The following is an 18921-nucleotide window of genomic DNA, read 5'->3' as shown; positions in this document are numbered from 1 at the left end:
AACAATATAAAATATTTAATCTTATTTTTCCAATACATATGATCTGATCCTTGACGATGTATGATAAATTACTTATGGACCAGAATAACTTTGCTATATTATAATATAAAAATAATAACGTTTTTTTTGAAGGATTCTAACAGTCTATAATCAACAAATCTAACAATCTATAATCCAGTTGTTTGGATTGATGAGACCAAACGAATTTCCAGCCTAGTTCAACATTCTGAATCCAACACCAACGCAGATTAGAATGAAGAAAAATGTGTTAGAATGCAAATTGGGATTCTTAAATGTCACTATTCCCCAATGGCCTCCATATAATCTGACAGAGCTGTATTCATGTATACAAATCTGACAAAAAGAAATCTTTTGCAGCTAAATGTGGTAGTCAATATCTGTGTAACCAACCATTGTCTGTTCTTTTGTTTGACTTTTATTGCACAGTAAAAATATTTCACACTGAATTGTTACAGTAGATATATTGTGCGTTTGAAAAAGTAAAAATCCAGTTCGGGGAACATATGGTATATGTGTAACGTGTATTTCAGACTGCTCACTGGAAGGAGGCTCTTAACGTGCTGAAGCTAGTGGTGTCTCGCTCAGCCAGTTTGTCCCTGCCGTCCTATGCTCATGGGGATTTGGCCAATCTGGAAGTGAGCCGCATGATGTGGGATGGCTCATCCAAAGCCCTGCCCGGCAAAACACTGGAGTTCCACTTTGATATTTCTGAGGTAAGAGAAGGACTAATTCATTTAAACATGTAGCCAATAGATGTCTCTATAGCATTTTTGTACTTTGGCTCTTCCACCATGCTGAATTTTGAATAACAGAATACTTTCATTTCAGATTATTCATTACAGATTATTTTATTCAAGGAGAATGTTTGGTGTTTGTATTCATATTAAGTTATTATGTTAATATTTTTATCAGGGCAAAGCATGTTTGTGACAAAAAAGGTCTGGTTGCTTTTAAAGGAGATGCTATATAATGATTGCAACAATTTTGAACAGATTATTTAACAAATATTTAACAGACTAAATGAGTTAAGTTCAGACAGACAAATTCATTTGGGAAACTGGAAGACTGAGTAGGAAATATATCAAAATGCCAGACCTGTGTTTGGGTGAAAAACCTAAATTAAATGGTGTGGAATTATTTTAGATCAAATAAATGAGGAGTTTTTTTTTTTCAAAAGGCATGTGGAAAGCAGAGCAACAAGTTATTCTTTGTGGTTTTATGTAATGAACTGTTAATATCCCAAACTGACTTTGATCTGCTTTAGGAAGATCTCCACTCTTAATGTAGTTTCATTTAGATCCTATTTATTTTGCTCATACCTACCAAAGTGCCTTATGAGCATGTTATTCAGTGCACTTTGCATAACATTTGTGTTATGCACTGAGCACAGGAAACACACTCTATTTTCTAGAGCACAGTCTCAGACTCTTATATGGCCTAATGAGAGCTGTAATATCCGGTCCAGATGGAACAAGCGCAGACTGATAAAAGCCTTAGTAATTATGCTGTTTTTTCCCAGGGACTTACATTGCTTATCTACACAACGGCTTAAGACTGCTGATACTGTGTATCTCTGGGCAGTTTGTTGACATTTTATCCCCATTTAGTTAGTTCATCAACATTTCCTTAGTTCATCTAAAACAATTAAGTGAATTATATCAGTCATTTAATAGAATAGCATAATACCCTTTGTTCAGATCAGAGCTAAAAACAAAACTATGGACGTCTTATTCACTAAAATTCATTGTTACCACAGAATGTACCACTGATGATGATGAACAATGATAACAATTGTTATCACTGTACTCCAGTACAGTTTTAGTTACAGCACCATGAAACCTTGCCAGCAGTCTAGTCATAGTCAAGTCAAGTCAAGTTTATTTATAAAGCACTTTCTTTTTAAACAAGTGTTTGTCAAAGTGCTGTACATACAGAAAGAACACATGGTTTATTAATACAAACACACCAATAAAAGAAAAATACTTAAGACACAATAAAACAATAAAAGAAAGCAAGCAGCTCTCACATGGCATCATATGCCAGACTGTAAAAATAAGTTTTTAGGGCAGATTTAAAGACCTCAAGTGTTTGAGCCTGTCTAATATAGAGAGGCAAACTGTTCCAGAGCTTTGGGGCCGCACCTGCAAAGGCTCGGTCCCCCCTGCTCTTCAGTTTCATTCTTGGAACAGCTAAGAGCAAATGGTCAGCAGACCTTAGCGTACAGATTAATCAAATCTGATAAGTAACTTGGTGCTGACCCATTAAGAGATTTAAAAACAAGCACCAATATTTTAAAATTAATCCTATAATGGACAGGAAGCCAGTGAAGAGACGCGAGAATGGGAGAGATATGTTCCCGCTTTCGTGTGCCCGTCAATAGGCGAGCTGCCGCATTCTGGACCATTTGCAGTCTGGAGAGGGAGGCCTGATTAATACCTAAATAAAGGCTGTTACAGTAATCAAGGCGACTTGAGATAAAGATATGCACAACTCTCTGAAAGTCCTTAGAGCACAGGAAAGGTTTCACCTTGGTGAGTTGTCTCAATTGGAAGAAACATGATTTAACTACTAAATTAATCTGTTTATCCAATTTAAAATCACAATCCAAAACAACACCTAAATTTTTTACAAAGGGCTTCACATAAGGATTCAGCTCACCGAGGTTTAAGTCTACTGACTCACAGGTTCCCCCTAGCGTAAACAACACCACTTCGGTTATCTTTTCATTAAAATTAAGGAAATTTAGTGCCATCCAGGTCTTAATTTCTTCAAAGCACTGCAGTAGGGGCACTAGAGAGCAGGTATCTTTGCATTTTAAGGGCAGATAAATTTGCAGGTCATCTGCATAACAATGAAAAGAAATACCAAATTTCCTAAAAATATGCCCTAAAGGGAGCATATACAGGGAGAACAGAATAGGCCTCAAAATGGAGCCCTGGGGGACCCCACATGTGAGTATAGCAGTTGAGGAGACATAGTCTCCAAGATGAACCGAAAAAGTTCTTTCAGCCAAATAGGATTTAAACCATTCCAGAGCAGTACCCTTAATACCAACACATTGTTCGAGCCGTGAAATCAAGATATTATGGTCAACTGTATCAAATGCAGCCGAAAGGTCCAGTAAAATTAAAATAGCGCAGTCACCAGAGTCAGTGGCAAGTAGTAAGTCATTAAAAACCTTCAATAGTGCAGTTTCTGTGCTGTGTAGTGCTTTAAAACCAGACTGAAATACTTCATGAATACCATGTAAATCTAAGAATGAGTTCAGTTGTCCAAATACAACCTTCTCCAATAGTTTGGATAGAAATGGGAGTTTTGAGATAGGTCTATAATGAGCAAAAACTGATGGATCCAAATTAGGTTTCTTGATTACTGGTTCCACAGCTGCATGTTTAAAAGATTTATGTACAACTCCTAAAGCCAGGCTGCTATTGATAAGAGCAAGTATTTTAGGACCAATGGTTTCAAATGAATCTTTAAGAAGACGGAGAGGGACAACATCCATACCACATGAGGATGGTTTCATTTTAACAAAGGTCTCTTTCAGTGAATCAAGAGACACCGACTCAAACTGATCAAAAACAGCAGAGTACTCAGAGGGAATGGATGAAAAATTTGAAGGGAGCAAAATATTAGCTCTAACAGCCTCAATCTTGTCAATGAAAAAGTCTAAAAGTTTCTCACACATCTCGGCTGAAGGCTATAGGCAGGCTGCTTGGTGAGCGTTTAAAACCGAGTTAATTGTACTAAATAGCACAGCTGGCTTGTTGGAGTTATTACAGATGACACTAGAAAGATACTTTGATTTCTCAGATTTAACAGTTTCTTGGTATTTAAGCAAACTCTCCTTCAACATATCAAAGGAAATCTGTAATTTATCCTTCTTCCAGCGGCGTTCCGCCCTTCTACACTCGAGCCTAACAGTTTGAGTTGTAGCGTCCAGCCATGGTTGAGTCCTAGGTTTTGCTTGAACCATCTTAAAAGGAGCCACAGTATCCAAGATATTAAGACAAGTTGAAGAGAACAAAGAAGTCAGATCATCAGTGTTAAGGCTGTATGAAGACCTTGAATAGTCATCATCAATAGCATTAAAAGCCTCTGAGAATGATTGAATGGTTGAAGAGTTAATTGTTCTACGGCGATGGGTTGGAGCAGTCACTTTAGGATCACAGGTAATACATATCTCAAAGAAAACAGGTGAATGATCAGAGAAAACAGCATCACCGACTTCAACATTACCAATTGGCAAGCCATATGATAAAACCACATCTAAGATATGACCACAAACATGTGTGGGACTAGCCACAAGCTGAGTTAAGTTAAAAGACTCCACCAAATTAAGAAAGGCTTTAGCCAAGGGTTTGACAGGATAACACACATGGATGTTAAAATCCCCAACAATTAAGACCCGATCATATTTTGGCATAATTTCAGCCAACAAAATCTGAAAACTCCTCAATAAAATCTTTGTTATATTTGGGTGGGCGATAGACAACAGCGCACAACACCGAATAACTCAAGCTTAGTTCAAAAATACTGAGTTCGAAGCTGGAATAGGAGTAAGCAGACAGACGACGACAGTTTAAGCGTTCTTTAAAAATAACTGCTACTCCACCTCCTCGACCCGTAAGCCGTGGAGCATTAAAATACGTACAATTCGGAGGTACGACTTCTGAAAATACACTTGACTCACCAACACCGATCCACGTCTCCGTCACACACAACATGTCCAAGTCCCTGAGAGTGAAAAAGTCATTCAGAATAAAAGACTTGTTGGCTAGTGATCTAGCATTCACCAAGGAAAACCTCACTGGAGTTGAGTCTTTCAGCAACGGAGGTGCACGATCAAAGGATCGGAGGAGCGAGATGTCCACACCACCTCTTCTAAAACGAGCAGGCTGATAAATGTTGGCCGACGGCTTCCCATCCACGCCAGCAACTGTTACCGTCACCAGCCACCCAAACGCGGGATCCCAAGAGCGTGGGAGCACATACCGGCAACAATCCACGCCAAGCTTGGACAAAATCCAGCAGGGACCAGCCTCTGGAAACAAGGCCATCAAGGTCTTAGCTTTCACCAGTAGGCCACCGCGTTTACCGCGGCGTCGCTTCTTCCTCCAGGGAGAGCATAGGGTCCGACAAAGAAAGTCTGGTAATCCACACAGGAGCGGAGGAGGGGGCGAGTAGTTTTTTCCCCCCTGATTAACCTTATAGATCTCTGTATTTTCAACAGCCGATCTAATATTAAGAAGAGTTTGGCGATCATACACCAGTAGAGAGTCTGCAGTATTTAAAACAGTCAGCAAAAACACAACAAACATCCAAACAACCAGGAGCAGTAGACGGCCGGCCAAATACACTGGCGCCATCTTGCCAAAGGTCATATGTCTTTGTGTGTTTGTGTGTCTGTGTGCTCGCGTATGTGTACGTAGACGCCGGTGATTGGACGTAGGTATGATGAACTGCAGGGTAGAGGAGGTAGAGATGGGAAAGTACGTGCCATCACAGTGACCCGTAGCACCTCGTCCACATCATCTGGCTCAAGCTCCAACCCTGTTCTGGTGCCTGTGAGCTGGAAGAAGCCACAGTTCTCACAGGTGAGACAGATATTAGTCTCATACCTCTGCCAATATGTCTGTGCACACTTGATTTTTACATCTTATCTCTGTTTTACATCACATATACATCAGAAAATTATCAACAGCTTTTATTTTTTTAATGGTCAGTAGTAGCTTATTTAAAAGCTAGAATAATGCATATGTTCTCTGTGTGTTGGAAATTACAGAAGCACAAGAAAATGATGTTAAAAATTATTTTTAGCTTTTCCTTTTGGAATACACTTACAACAGTTTCCTTTGACTTCTTAGAAGCGAACACGTGAGAAGCTAGTGAACGTTCTTTCTCTGTGCGGCCAGGAGGTCGGCCTCACCAAGAACCCATCTGTAAGTGATAACGCCAGCCCTTTTATTACACTGCTAGGAATCCGAGCTGTATCATAAGTTGTTACTACAATTACTAATACGACTTTGCCTGATATGACACCATCTGATTTTAACATTTGACTTGTGAATAATAATAATGAGATTTAAGTGTGTCTAATTTTATTTTATTTTTTGCCAGGTGATCTTCTCCTCCTGTGGTGATCTGGAACTGATGGAACGGCAGCCCAGTCAGGTGTCCTCAGAGGATGGCACACGAGAGGACACGCTAGATGACACTGCCTCTGAGCAGCAGTTTCGAGTCTTTAGGGACTTTGACTTCCTTGATGTGGAGCTGGAAGATGGAGAGGTAATTACGAATAGAGTTTAGTGTTGAACTTAATCTGGGTCTTTAATTAGAAACAATCATTGTTCTAAAACATATCATTGTACATGCATAGACCATAGAATGTCTAGCGTTTGTTAATATCAGTTTTTCACAAAAGGATTTTGACGTGAGATTAATAATATATTGCAGAAATTTATAGCACACTTTAATTACCTGGTTTTATTCTTATTATAGTTTCTAACAAAACATGCCTTTTCTGCACTACCTGTACTTCTCTTTCTTTTCTTTGCCTTTCACTGATGGAGTATTAACAGACTTCATTAATTTTCTTCTCTAACATGGTTTACACTGGTCTTTCTTGCTGTGTGGATAACATTGTCTCTCTTTTTCTCCTGTGCTGTCCAGGAACTGCAGGTAAGCATGTGTGTGCCAGTGATTGACCTAGAGAATGACAGTGGCCTGTCTGTGTATAGAAGCACTCTGTGCATGTGTGGATTATAGTCAGGGCTTTATTCTTATTAAAGTTCTTATTAATATAAAATTGAAATGACTTTTCATTTCTTGCTATAAACATCAGCAATGCATGTTGACTGTGGCTTATGGCCACGTTATATAAGCAGTCCTAGACATTTCAGTCTTATTTTCTATGAGGAGACAAATTCCTCAGAAGTACAGCTTCAATATGAAAATACTGCCTAAAGTGTGCATGCATAACATTCTTTACCACAGTAAAAGGTTAGAACAGTAAAAGGTTAGAAAAAAGACTAATTAGGCATCTAGCCTGTCAAATGAGTGTTTAAACAGCCTGTTGCAGTGAATCTTTCAGTCACTCAGGAGTGTATATGGACATGTGTGTTGCAGGGTGAGAGCATGGACAACTTTAACTGGGGAGTACGGCGGCGCTCTCTGGATAGCACAGACTTGACAGAGCTACTGGAGGAAAGCCAGCACTCAGACAGCACACCCAGCCTCGGGCCACTTGATCCCCAACACGACTCAGACGACTCGTCCGAGGAAGAGTCCAATTCCACAAGCCAGAGCCTCTCACACCACTCACAACTTGTATGGCACACATTTCTTGCAGTTCTTTTTTTGTTCCTTTTAATTATTAAGTACTGTTTTGCTGGTTCACACTGAAACAAAGTGACAGTCTTATATTATGTCTCTCTCTTTCAGACAATGAATCTGTCTCCTTCAGAGGACACCAATCATACTGACTCTTTGTCCACCTCCTATGACACATCTGCTGACCCACACTCTCTGAATGCCACCACGCCTGGCATGGGGATGTCTTTTCCAGATGACACCATTATTCCTCCTGTGAGAAATATTTTACCTGTCATGGATTATTCTGCCAACCACTTAAATGAAGGAATGCTATGAATGATCATTTTGTACATCATTATCCCTTTCAAAATAATTTTACTTAAAATCATATATTACAAAAATTATGTCCACGTTTTGGTCAAATAAATACGTTATCTAACACTATTAAAATGTCTGTAAAATGTAAAATGAATTTTGTCCTTCATCATGGACAATAATATATAATAATATGTACTCACATATTATGATGGGGTGTTTGGGGGTGTTTCCAAATGGATTAGATTAGATTAGATTAGATTAGATTAGATTAGATTAGATTAGATTAGATTAGATTCGTACAAGTACAAGGTATATACCCACCTGATTTCTGTTTATAGTAACAGCAATATATTATATTAATATATTGCTGTTACTATAAACAGAAATCAGGTGGGTATATACAATGATAAGGCAATGGTGAGCATCGATGCAAAGTGTGCAAGTGAGCATAGTTTGTGTAATAGTCCATTAGTGCAATAACGTCCATGAATCAAATACATTTTAGAAATATGTTACTACAAAATCATGGCTAGGGCTATATGAGATAATAAAGCAGGGTTTAATGAGTCCACATTGTGCATTTTTTATGCAGCCACTGCCTGAAGATGAGAGCTGTAATGTGCAGGAAGATGACCTGTTATTTTGTGTGAGCGAGCTCCCTCCGGGATTTGACTGTGGTTCTAGCTTCACTCTGGATATTCCACGAGATCGACCAGAGGTGGACCAAAGCTTCATGCATGGGTATGCTGAGATGCTGCTTCAGTCAATAAAATGTACCTTTGTAAAAAAATAAATAAATAAATGTCCGTGCTGTCCGTTGCTGTGGCTTCTGAAAATTTCAAGAGTTGTCAAATAAAGAAGAGTAACAAAGGAAAATCCAACATTAAGTGTCTTGGAAAGGTGTCTGGTCATTATGAGCCACCAGAGAAGTTTTAGTGCACATTGGAAGAGATTCTACAATTGTCTGGAACTGTAATGGAATAACAAACAGTATTCATGATAATATGGTAAAGGAGAAGGATGCCTCATTTGACTATATCACTTTTTTCCAAATCTATAAATCATCTCCAAAGATTTTTAGGGCTATTATCTAGGGGTGGGCGGAATGACCAAAAATCTGTTTCACGGAATAAGTTATTTTATTTCACGGTAGCGGTACATATCACGGAATAATAATTTTTCAGGTAAATCAACAAAAGGAACGTGCTTAATATATTAAATACCACTTTAACACTTTAAAAATAAAGAATAGACTTTCTCGTCTTATTTTATTAATTTTTCTTTTATTTAGCATTAGTAGTGAATGAGACTCTCAACCTTTAGATCAACCTCACCATAACAATACATAGGCCTCATTTTTAAAGTTTAAAGAGAACAGACTTTTTATTAATATCAGAACAGATTATTAATACTTTCTCAAAGCAATGAAATAAATTAAACTTCAGTAACAGAAAACAAATTTTGCAGAAAGTATAAAAATGTATTTGTATATGTATATACAATGTATATAAACATTTCAGGAAAATGTCAGAATCTAAACACTTCTAAAAACAAAATACTGAATGTAAACACTTCCTTTGAAACATTTAAAATAAATATAAACACTTCAATAAATTAAACACAATAAATAAAAAAAACAAAATTGTTTTTGTCAAACAAAACAAGCTGGTCAACTCTCTCAGGTTTTAGTGCTGATCTGCAGCATGTGACAATATTCCCACTTGTGCTGAAAGCACGCTCAGATGGAGCACTTGTGGCAGGGATGCAAAGATATTTTTTTGCCAGGTTGGCCACACGTGGAAAATTATGCTTTATCAGCATGCATGTCTTTGTCCATGTTTTTCTTCTTATCTACGCTTATGTGCCGCTTCTCAATCGTTCTCAGATTCAGGCGTGCTACATGTGAGGTTAACCACGCCCACTAATTTACATTTCACGGTATGCACGGAATAGAAAAACCTGTAACGGTAGACATTTTATTCCGTGGAAACGGAATATACCGTCATACCACCCAGCCCTACTATTATCCCTTTGTAGGTGGTTGTGGTTGCTTGCTGTGTGATCATGTCCTGCATGATTCCCTGAGGAAGATCTGCTCTTCTCTTGTTCTTTACAATTACTAGGGAATCATGCTCAGTATTTACTGATGTCTATCCCATTGCTCTATTTGCAGATTTCATGCCCACAATAATGAGCCCTCTTCAAAGTACTTTTCTTAAGTGCCATCTTGGTCCAAATGCAGTGTTAACTGGCCTCTGTGTTTGACACAGCATATAGTAGGATGTTAATTGCTTAATTTTGTCATGCAGCAATCATCTATCTGTAGACATCAGTACTCCTTATGTTTCTTCCCTTATTTATTCAGCTTTTTCCTTTAATATTACACACACCTCTATGTTTATTGTTGCTTGATGTCACCTGTAAAGCTAATTATTCCAACCAGGAAAAATATATAATTTGAATAATTTAAAAAAAAAAAACAGAGTGAAAAGCCATCGTCCTCTACTGGGTGACATTTTATTACACTGCATTGGTGTGGCATTGCGATGGGTTGGCACTCCATCCAGGGTGTATCCTGCCTTGATGCCCAATGAAGCCTGAGATAGGCACAGGCTCCCCGTGACCCGAGGTAGTTCGGATAAGCGGTAGAAGATGAATGAATGAATGAATGAATGAATGAATGAATGAATGAATGCATTGGTGTGTGTATATATTCTCATAAATATATATATTGCAATGTCTGTTCTACTCTGGTTACATATTTTACATACACAGAACAGCATGAAGAGTGAACTCTTTTCCTCTTTTCACCATAGCTATAGTTATGGAGAGGAGAGAGATGATTTGGACGAGCTGGGTTTTCCTCCACCCCCATCACCCTTCTTTTCCGCCATCTTAGCTGCCTTTCAGCCCACAGTGTGCGATGATGCTGAGGAGGCATGGCGCACACACATCAATCAGCTGCTGAGTGACTCAGATGGTTCATGTGCTGTGTATACCTTCAGCATCTTCTACTCCCTGTTCCAGGTATTATGACTTCTACTGTTGCTATAGCATTTGTTTATACCACTAGTAACTATTAACTCAAACACATAAGCTAACCAAGAGTACACATACCTAAAGCTTTTGGAAATGTATGTATGCCATATGTACTAATATGTAAAAGAAAAATAAGCTGGACCAAGTTCTGGGGAAAAGTTTTTTATTGAAGATGTTACTTGTAGCATAGCAGTCTTCTGGAACTTAACCCAAAGGTACTGTCTGTGTGACCAGACTTTATACCTGGTAACAAATGGCCTTCAAACAATAGAAAGATACAGTAAGGACCTCCTACTGGAGAACTTACAATGGACAGGACAGAAGAGCCATCCTATGTATTGATCAGTTGATTGCTTTACAAACAGGCCATTATGTTAACTACGGGTGGGGCACAGGCACAATGTAATCGCCATTTTGTTCCCCTTTACAGTTATATGTAAGTTACATGTGGGGCAAAGGAACATCAGACGTTGATTACATATGAATGTCAGGCGTTGATTATGCATGAAATTAACTAGACACAAAATCCTTCAGAACTAACAAGTTTGAAGGAGAAAATTGTAAAATATGTGTATTTGTGAGCACATAGTGCTCTGAGATTGATTGGTATCCCATTCAATCTTGCCACATCATGGCTATGTTCCTTTCATAGGCTCTGAATCCACTGTAATCATTACTGGGATCATGTAGTGACTGTGGACAATAAACTGAAAATTCAGAAAAATATTAGAGCCAAAACACTTCTGTGTCTTTGACAACCTCTAGTAGGTTTCAGAGGAAGTTTTCCTTTCAAGTCATTGTAAATACAAGTAGCAGTAAGGCAAAGTAACTGGAGATGTGTTACAGTAATAAAGTTTCCATAATCATAAGCAAGTTTTTCATCATCATGAACAAACCTATAACTACTAGACATTTTGCACTGAATTCCATGGCTGGTGATCAGTTAATAATAATAATAAAAAAATCTGTCTTCAGAGCATCCAGGAAAAGTTTTGCTCCCTAACCAGTGATGCTGCCGTCTACCTCGGAGATGGCTTAAAGGGCATTGGAGCAAAGTTCATGAGGTCATCTCATATGCTGAGCACGTGTTTTGACTGCCCCATGCTTTTTGTGGATGCTAATACTGTAAGTATCATCCTTAGAGAATGTGATTTTATGCGTTACCTGACTTTCTATTGTTGTATCTATCATTGTGCAATAAACATAGAATTTGAAAGTGTCTTACTTGTGCTTTCTTTCATTGGTTGGCATCCTTTGGGTTGTAGATCATGTCCTGTGGGCTTTTGGATAGTATGAAGTTTGGTGTTTTGGAGCTGCAGGAATATCTGGACACTTACGGTAGCAGAGAAGATGCGGCAATCACAGTACGTTAAAACTACACTCATAAGGTCACACCACACTTTCATAGAAATTATCAACCATTACCTGAATAACTGTAAAGCTCTTTGCTTCAGGACTTGTTTGACCTGCATATGTTTGTCTTTTTCAGTGGTTTCAGAACTGCAAGTCAACATTTCCCAAGTGTCCTGATGATGGGGTTATCACCTGTCAACCTGGAGACACAGAAGAGAAGGTTTGCCAATATGCCTCAGTACACTGCTCCCAGACCAGTACTAAGTTCTCAGACCAGTCAAAAACTCATAAACAGGCCCCAGGAATGTACTTGCACACAACCATCAAACAGTTTTATTCCACTGATTGAAGTTACAGTGATGAAATGATCACATACAAATATTCATTCATTCATTCATCTTCTACCGCTTATCCGAACTACCTCGGGTCACGGGGAGCCTGTGCCTATCTCAGGCGTCATCGGGCATCAAGGCAGGATTCACCCTGGACGGAGTGCCAACCCATCGCAGGGCACACACACTCATTCACTCACGCAATCACACACTAGGGACAATTTTCCAGAGATGCCAATCAACCTACCATGCATGTCTTTGGACCGGGGGAGGAAACCGGAGTACCCGGAGGAAACCCCCGAGGCACGGGGAGAACATGCAAACTCCACACACACAAGGTGGAGGCGGGAATCGAACCCCGACCCTGGAGGTGTGAGGCGAACGTGCTAACCACTAAGCCACCGTGCCCCCCTACATACAAATATGATTAATGTAATTATAACTGATCAAATTACCAGAGCTTGATGCATGTAACGTCACCTGTATGATGTGTCCCCACATCTGACAAATTACCACTAGATTTTCCATTCAGTATAATAGTTTTGTTGTTGTTGTTGTTGTTGTTGTTGTTTTTGGATTTTAATGATCACTTATCCAGAATCCTTTAATAGCCACATACAAATGAATAGGGATACTCATACAGGCACAATGCAGATAAGAATATCGGACAAAACTCAATATGCCCTCCTCAAATCACTTCAGTTCAATTTTATTAGTATAGCACTTTTAACAAGGCAGTTTTACAAATGTCCAAATGTAGTTTTCAGGTGACAGGAAAAACTCCCTGAGATGGCATGAGGAAGAAACAATTAGAAGAACCAGACCAGAAAGGAAACCTATATTCATCTAATAATAGGCAATGGATAGTGGGATTAGTGTTAACAGTACTAACATCAGCACTGTGACTATAAGAACAATGTGCAGAACTGGATAGAGTCAGTTGTCATTTATAGGTTCACACTCTAGTATTTTTTCAAAATCTAACACAAAAGATTCAACTCACTATCTAATTTTCATTTCACTTTCTCAAATCCTTTTGAGTTGATTATAATGAGAGTCAGAAAAGAAAAACATTTACAGTCTTCCCTGTACTGGAAGAATGCCTTTGGACAGAAATCTCAATTAGAATAGAACACATGCTGTTTCTAAATCTAGGTTTTATATTAAGTTAAGCCATAGCCTTCTTTCTTCTTTGATGGAATATGTTCCCTTTCTCTCCTTCATCTCTTTGTGATTATATCTTCTATACAAGTATAGAACTATATTTATATAAGCAAGCTCCATGGTTCTGTTACTAATGATCCACTAATCAAAAGATAATGTTATGCTACTGGGTTAAATCTTACTATATTCGTGCTCTTTTTTCTTTTCTTCTAACATGCTTACAATGCAGCAAATGGAAACACTGGCTGTAAGTCCAATACAGGATAAAGTTCTCTCAAATGCAGTGTTTATATTGACAGTCTTGGAAAGACTGTGTAGATCAAATACATTGCATTTTATTTGCTGTAATTTATCCTGAATATATGTACAGGTGTAATATTTCTGTATTTTTTTTTTTTTTAGCAACTGGAACTTTGTCAACGTCTGTACAAACTGCACTTTCAGCTCCTGCTGCTTTTTCAGTGCTACTGTAAACTGATCAGTAAAGCCAGTGCTATCAGCTCGGTGCCTGAGGTACTGTGACCATTTCTAAACTGTATGGTACTAGCATATATGTCCAAAATAAATGCACTCGGATCATGATCTGGGTGAGCAGCGCATCTGTTACGTAGTGTAGAAAATTTCTTGTCTTTTTTTTCTATTCCACAGCTAATAAACATGTCCCGTGAGCTCGGGGAGCTGAAAGCCAGTCTGCGGTTGGCAGCAGGTATAGCAAGTAATCAGGAAGTCCAGCAACAAACCAGATTTCAACCCAGCTTTACCACCTCAGAGGCAGCAGTACAGGCTTTGCTTGAGTGTCTGAGGAACAGGCAGTATACTACAGCAATATGCCACATCCGCCAGTGCAGGTCACCACCCCAACATCCCCTCCACACCCCACCCAACAGACACACACACACAAACACACACAGTAATCTATCCCTAACCCACAAAACTGACTGAGATGAACTTATTAATGTTTATTATCAGTGTGCATTTCTATGCTTGAAAAAAAGAGGATCAACATGAATTATGAAAGTGATCCTGTGCCATCCAATGATCTTTGTCTGCACAGCTGCATGGAACAAATTATATAAATAATTAGAAACTATACATGAAAACTAATAAATGCATTAACATGTTCTTAAGGTGGTTGTTATTCATGCAGGAATTCACAAGACTTATGCCTTAAGTCATTCATTTATATATAAGTAAGTATTAGTGCAGGGATTAGTGAATATTTTGTGAAGACATTATTTAAAGATTAGTGAGAGAGTTGAATAGTTAAATATCTCATGTCAATCTGTTATAAATCTATAAACGATCCTTTGTGATAGAATATAGACATTCACAAGAAAAGTAGACATCTGAGAAAGCTATTTTTGTACGCAGAAGAAACAACTTCAACAAGCTGATGCAAAAAGATCTATGTTAAAAAAAAATGTTCCCACTTTTAAAAAATCCAGCAGCAACACAATATAAGTTTCTATAAGTAATCTATAGGTAAACTGCTCTTAATCTATAGGTAAACACTCAGAACATGTGAAAATGCAACCCTTCTAAGATGTATAACTAAGTTGTTCTATTTCTGTAGTTTACCTTGTAAGAAGATTAACTGGTAGAATATAAAAGAGTGAACTTATCTTTTTACATATTATCTTACTTGTTTAAATGAGCAGCAAACACATCACTTCCTTTTATGGAATAAATCAAAATTTTCTTAAAACTAATAGAAACATTTTAGACAATTAAATCTATCTCTAAACTTAGGAGACCACATCTTTAAGCACCAGAATATTAAATATATAAGTATTTTATATAATATTCAGTGTTTGCCTATTAAATCAGGAAATACAGCATATTGGTGTTTTATGTTCTCCTTTTTCATTTCTTGATACAGACAGCTTTGGCCAAGTGACATCTTTGGCAGCAGTTCAGAGGACGAAGTCCAGACCCTGCTGAACATCTACTTCTGTCATCAGTCTCTGGGCCAGACAGGAATGTTTGCCGTGCTGGGCTCTGAGCAGGATGTGGGGCGGGTCAGCACTGAGCTGATGGAGCTCAGCAGTGAGATTCGGGATATGATCCGACGCGCTCAGGACTCCCGGCTTATCTCATCATGCTTCCCGGACTCCAGCGCTTCAGCAGTGAGTCTCTGACAGGACGTTTGCAGCACTCCAAAGCAGCCCTGGATCCCTCCTTAGACACTCAGCCCCTCCTCTACACACACTCACTACTGCCCCCACCTGATCCAGTCCATAGCCACTGTGCTGTCTGGGAGTGCTGCAACCCTCTCACAGCTGTGTCCTACAAACTTGCACACTACTTAGGAAAAATCAGAGAATTACCCTTGATTGCATTGAATAGGAAAAAGGGGGTTCTGAGAGTGAGCTTGTCTTCAGGCTCTCAAATGTGCAGTAATTCTGGAGAAACAGAACTGTTACTGTGCGACGCTTCAGATTAAGACACGGTGTCACATCTTTATATCTTTAGGTAATTGCACTATGTTGAGCTTTTAACATTAAACATCACAAAGAAAGACTAAGTTGTGATTGCTACTGAGGACAAGTGCTGTGTTTATATATATATATATATATATATATATATATATATATATATATATATATATATATATATACATATATATTACACACACATACACAGCTAATTTAATTGGAACTATGTGTCAGCACTGTATATTGTTCATTGGGAAATGTGCAATGAAGGATAACCTTATAATAATGAACTGGATGCCTTTCTACTGTTACTGCTTAAGAATATTCTGAGAATTGGACACACTAGGGATCCGTTTCTCTTCATAACTATTTTTAAGAGCCTGTTCATCACTACTTAACACAGAACTTAAGATAAACATGCACGCACACACACAGGCATGCTGACATTTAGCTGCCATATAAAACAGAACCAGTAAGCTGGTAAATATCAATGTATCCAAGTGTTGGTTAATGTTAGTGACACTATTAGACGTTTTACTTTTTGAAATGTGTCGCTTTCTACTACTGTATACAGACTGGCCTCTTGCTCACTTTTATTGTCACAATATAACCAACATGCACTTTTATCTGAGAAATAGTTCCATAGTGTGTCATTCAAAACTGCCAAGCATGCATTGTTGTACTTATAATTATTAAAACTATTTAAATTATGTGGAAAAAAACAACAATATTTGTACAAAGTCTAAAAGGGAGATCTTTTCATGCAGGACACTTGTTTTGAGTACAGAAATGTGCATGCCAGCAGAGATTGTACATTGTTTTCCCTAGGGAAAAAGTCTTAGATTAGGTATTTTACACTGTGTATATAGTTTATAGTTACTTTTACAGCTTTTGTGAAGTAATTTTGTTTGGTGCTGTTAAGTGTCATGTAAAAATAAAGACTTAGCAGATTAATCATTTGTCACCTGTCTCATCTGAGTCATAACAGACGATCCAAAAATGCACATAGAGTACCTGATTGTATGTGGTTGAATTTATGTGGTTAGTTGTGGAAACTTCCTGGAGCTATGGGGTAGACACAATCGTGTGTTCTAAGTGGCATTTCTTCAAATAGTCTGTAAGCAAAACCCTTGACACATCTTCATCTCAGACATCTCTCCAGTCTCCCTCCATTGCTGGATCAGATATACTGCTCGGTTCTCAGTGTGAAATATGATGTCATCTAATACGTTTGCGGCATTACGGATGAGGTATTGGAAAGTTGCAGATAGCACAGTCAATTACCAAGTAAATAATTAATCATTCCACTGTTACAGTAATATTACCCTACACAATCATACTTGATACTTTATGTGAAATAAAGTGCAAATACATTTATATTTATCTGATATCATACATTTACAGCATTTAGCAGACACCCTTAGCCAAAGTGAGTTACATTTTATTTCAATTTGTATAATTGAGGGTTAAGAGCCTTGCTCAGGGGCCCAGCAGTGGTGGACTTAGGATTAGAACCCATGGCCTTCCAATCAGTAGACCAAAACCTTAACCAATGAGCTACCACATCTGTTTTTTACTGTATATGCTTCTATTCTCCAGGGTTAGCAAATAGTCTATTGTATGCTTCCTCCATGACATGCAAAGCTAGTCAACTAACCTCACAAACATTTAAATGCAAATATCTGAATTTGGTTATACCATCTGAAACATTTTAACCGAACTTAAAATCAAGCTTCCTGAGACATTGCAGTGCTAACCAGCCACATCTTTCCAAACTGCTTTTCATGCTGCATCACAGCACTGTAGGAGGAAACAAAGAAACTCTCCCCTTTTCCACATATGCCCAAGACTGAGTAGTATTGCTATGATTGACAGGGGAGAGAGGGTGCCATCCCTCCCACCCAGAGAGCATAGCCAGTTTTCCAGTGCAACACCCAACTGTGTGGACTGCAATGACCTACACCAAATACACACTCTTACAGTATACATCCATGTACACAGCACCACCATAAACTGTTTATATGCTTTTTTGCACATGCTGTCTTTCACATTTCAGTTGAGTGCTGTTTTGCAGAAAACATTACAATTCCAGTATTTCTGCACATGCTATATAAAAAAGTATTTACACTGGTCAGTAATGCTTTTGTGTATTGTTTGTTTGCACAGATTGTACTTTACATGGCTGACTTACAGTAAGTCCTTAGCTCTGCCTTTGTTCTATGTAGCACCAAGGTCCTGGAGAAACACGGTCTCGTTTCACAGTGTACTACAACAGCATATGGTTGAAATGACAAGTTTCTTGACAATCAGGATCTGTATGGTTTTATACTGACAATTTGCACACATTTTAAAGGAGAAAAATCTGTTGCTCCTAGTTCCACATACATCTATACACCAGTTTCAGATCATATGTTCCAAAAGGAAATGATACTGAACAATACAATTGTAATCAAGCTTTTCTTACTGCTAAATCATAGACTGCAACACAAGCACCATCGACACTCTTCCACATGAGCGAACAGATGATTGTGACTGGTTAGTGCACCGGTGTGATCTATGCCACCCAGCAAGCACAGTTACTTTTGTTTTACAGACACTCAGCCACAGACAGTATGGACATCTTCAGGTATTGTAACAAATCAAACCCAATTATAGGGTAAACTTTGTCACACTCAATGTATAGTTAAAACCCTTGGATTTGACATCCAAAACACTGTCCCATTAGAACAGAACTAGAAAATGCAAAAAACAGGAGCATTTTGTCCAACCTACTACACTAGCAAAATCATTATGCAAAGTGGATATTGGCTTCTCAAACATGAACTAGTCTATTGACATTTGAAAGAGCAGTTTGTTTATCCCAGGGATGGAATAAACACTGTTGTCTTACCTTGTTGGCTGACAGGGTATAAACCAAAACCAACACTTAAGATCGAGACATGATA

The 18921-nt window shown here is 38.3% G+C and overlaps 1 protein-coding gene across 13 annotated transcripts in view; it reads left to right on the top strand.

The window, feature by feature from the left end:
• fryb (furry homolog b (Drosophila)) overlaps positions 1-16930 on the top strand; it is a 68915-nt gene extending 51985 nt beyond the window's left edge. For 12 of the 13 annotated variants that reach the window (XM_060896557.1, XM_060896550.1, XM_060896553.1 and 9 more), the window contains exons 48-61: positions 552-734; positions 5454-5618; positions 5889-5963; positions 6142-6309; positions 7150-7350; positions 7465-7608; positions 8246-8394; positions 10470-10680; positions 11668-11817; positions 11958-12056; positions 12182-12265; positions 13944-14054; positions 14190-14389; positions 15421-16930. In XM_060896557.1, the coding sequence (XP_060752540.1) occupies positions 552-734; positions 5454-5618; positions 5889-5963; positions 6142-6309; positions 7150-7350; positions 7465-7608; positions 8246-8394; positions 10470-10680; positions 11668-11817; positions 11958-12056; positions 12182-12265; positions 13944-14054; positions 14190-14389; positions 15421-15679 (2199 nt within the window). In that variant the 3' untranslated portion in view covers positions 15680-16930. The other variant, XM_060896558.1, reaches the window with a different exon arrangement.
• The last annotated feature ends 1991 nt before the right edge of the window (positions 16931-18921 follow it).

Source organism: Tachysurus vachellii, chromosome 20 (assembly GCF_030014155.1).
Source record: "Tachysurus vachellii isolate PV-2020 chromosome 20, HZAU_Pvac_v1, whole genome shotgun sequence".
In the NCBI taxonomy this organism is placed as follows: domain Eukaryota; kingdom Metazoa; phylum Chordata; class Actinopteri; order Siluriformes; family Bagridae; genus Tachysurus; species Tachysurus vachellii.
This window is presented reverse-complemented; position numbering and strand designations above follow the sequence as displayed.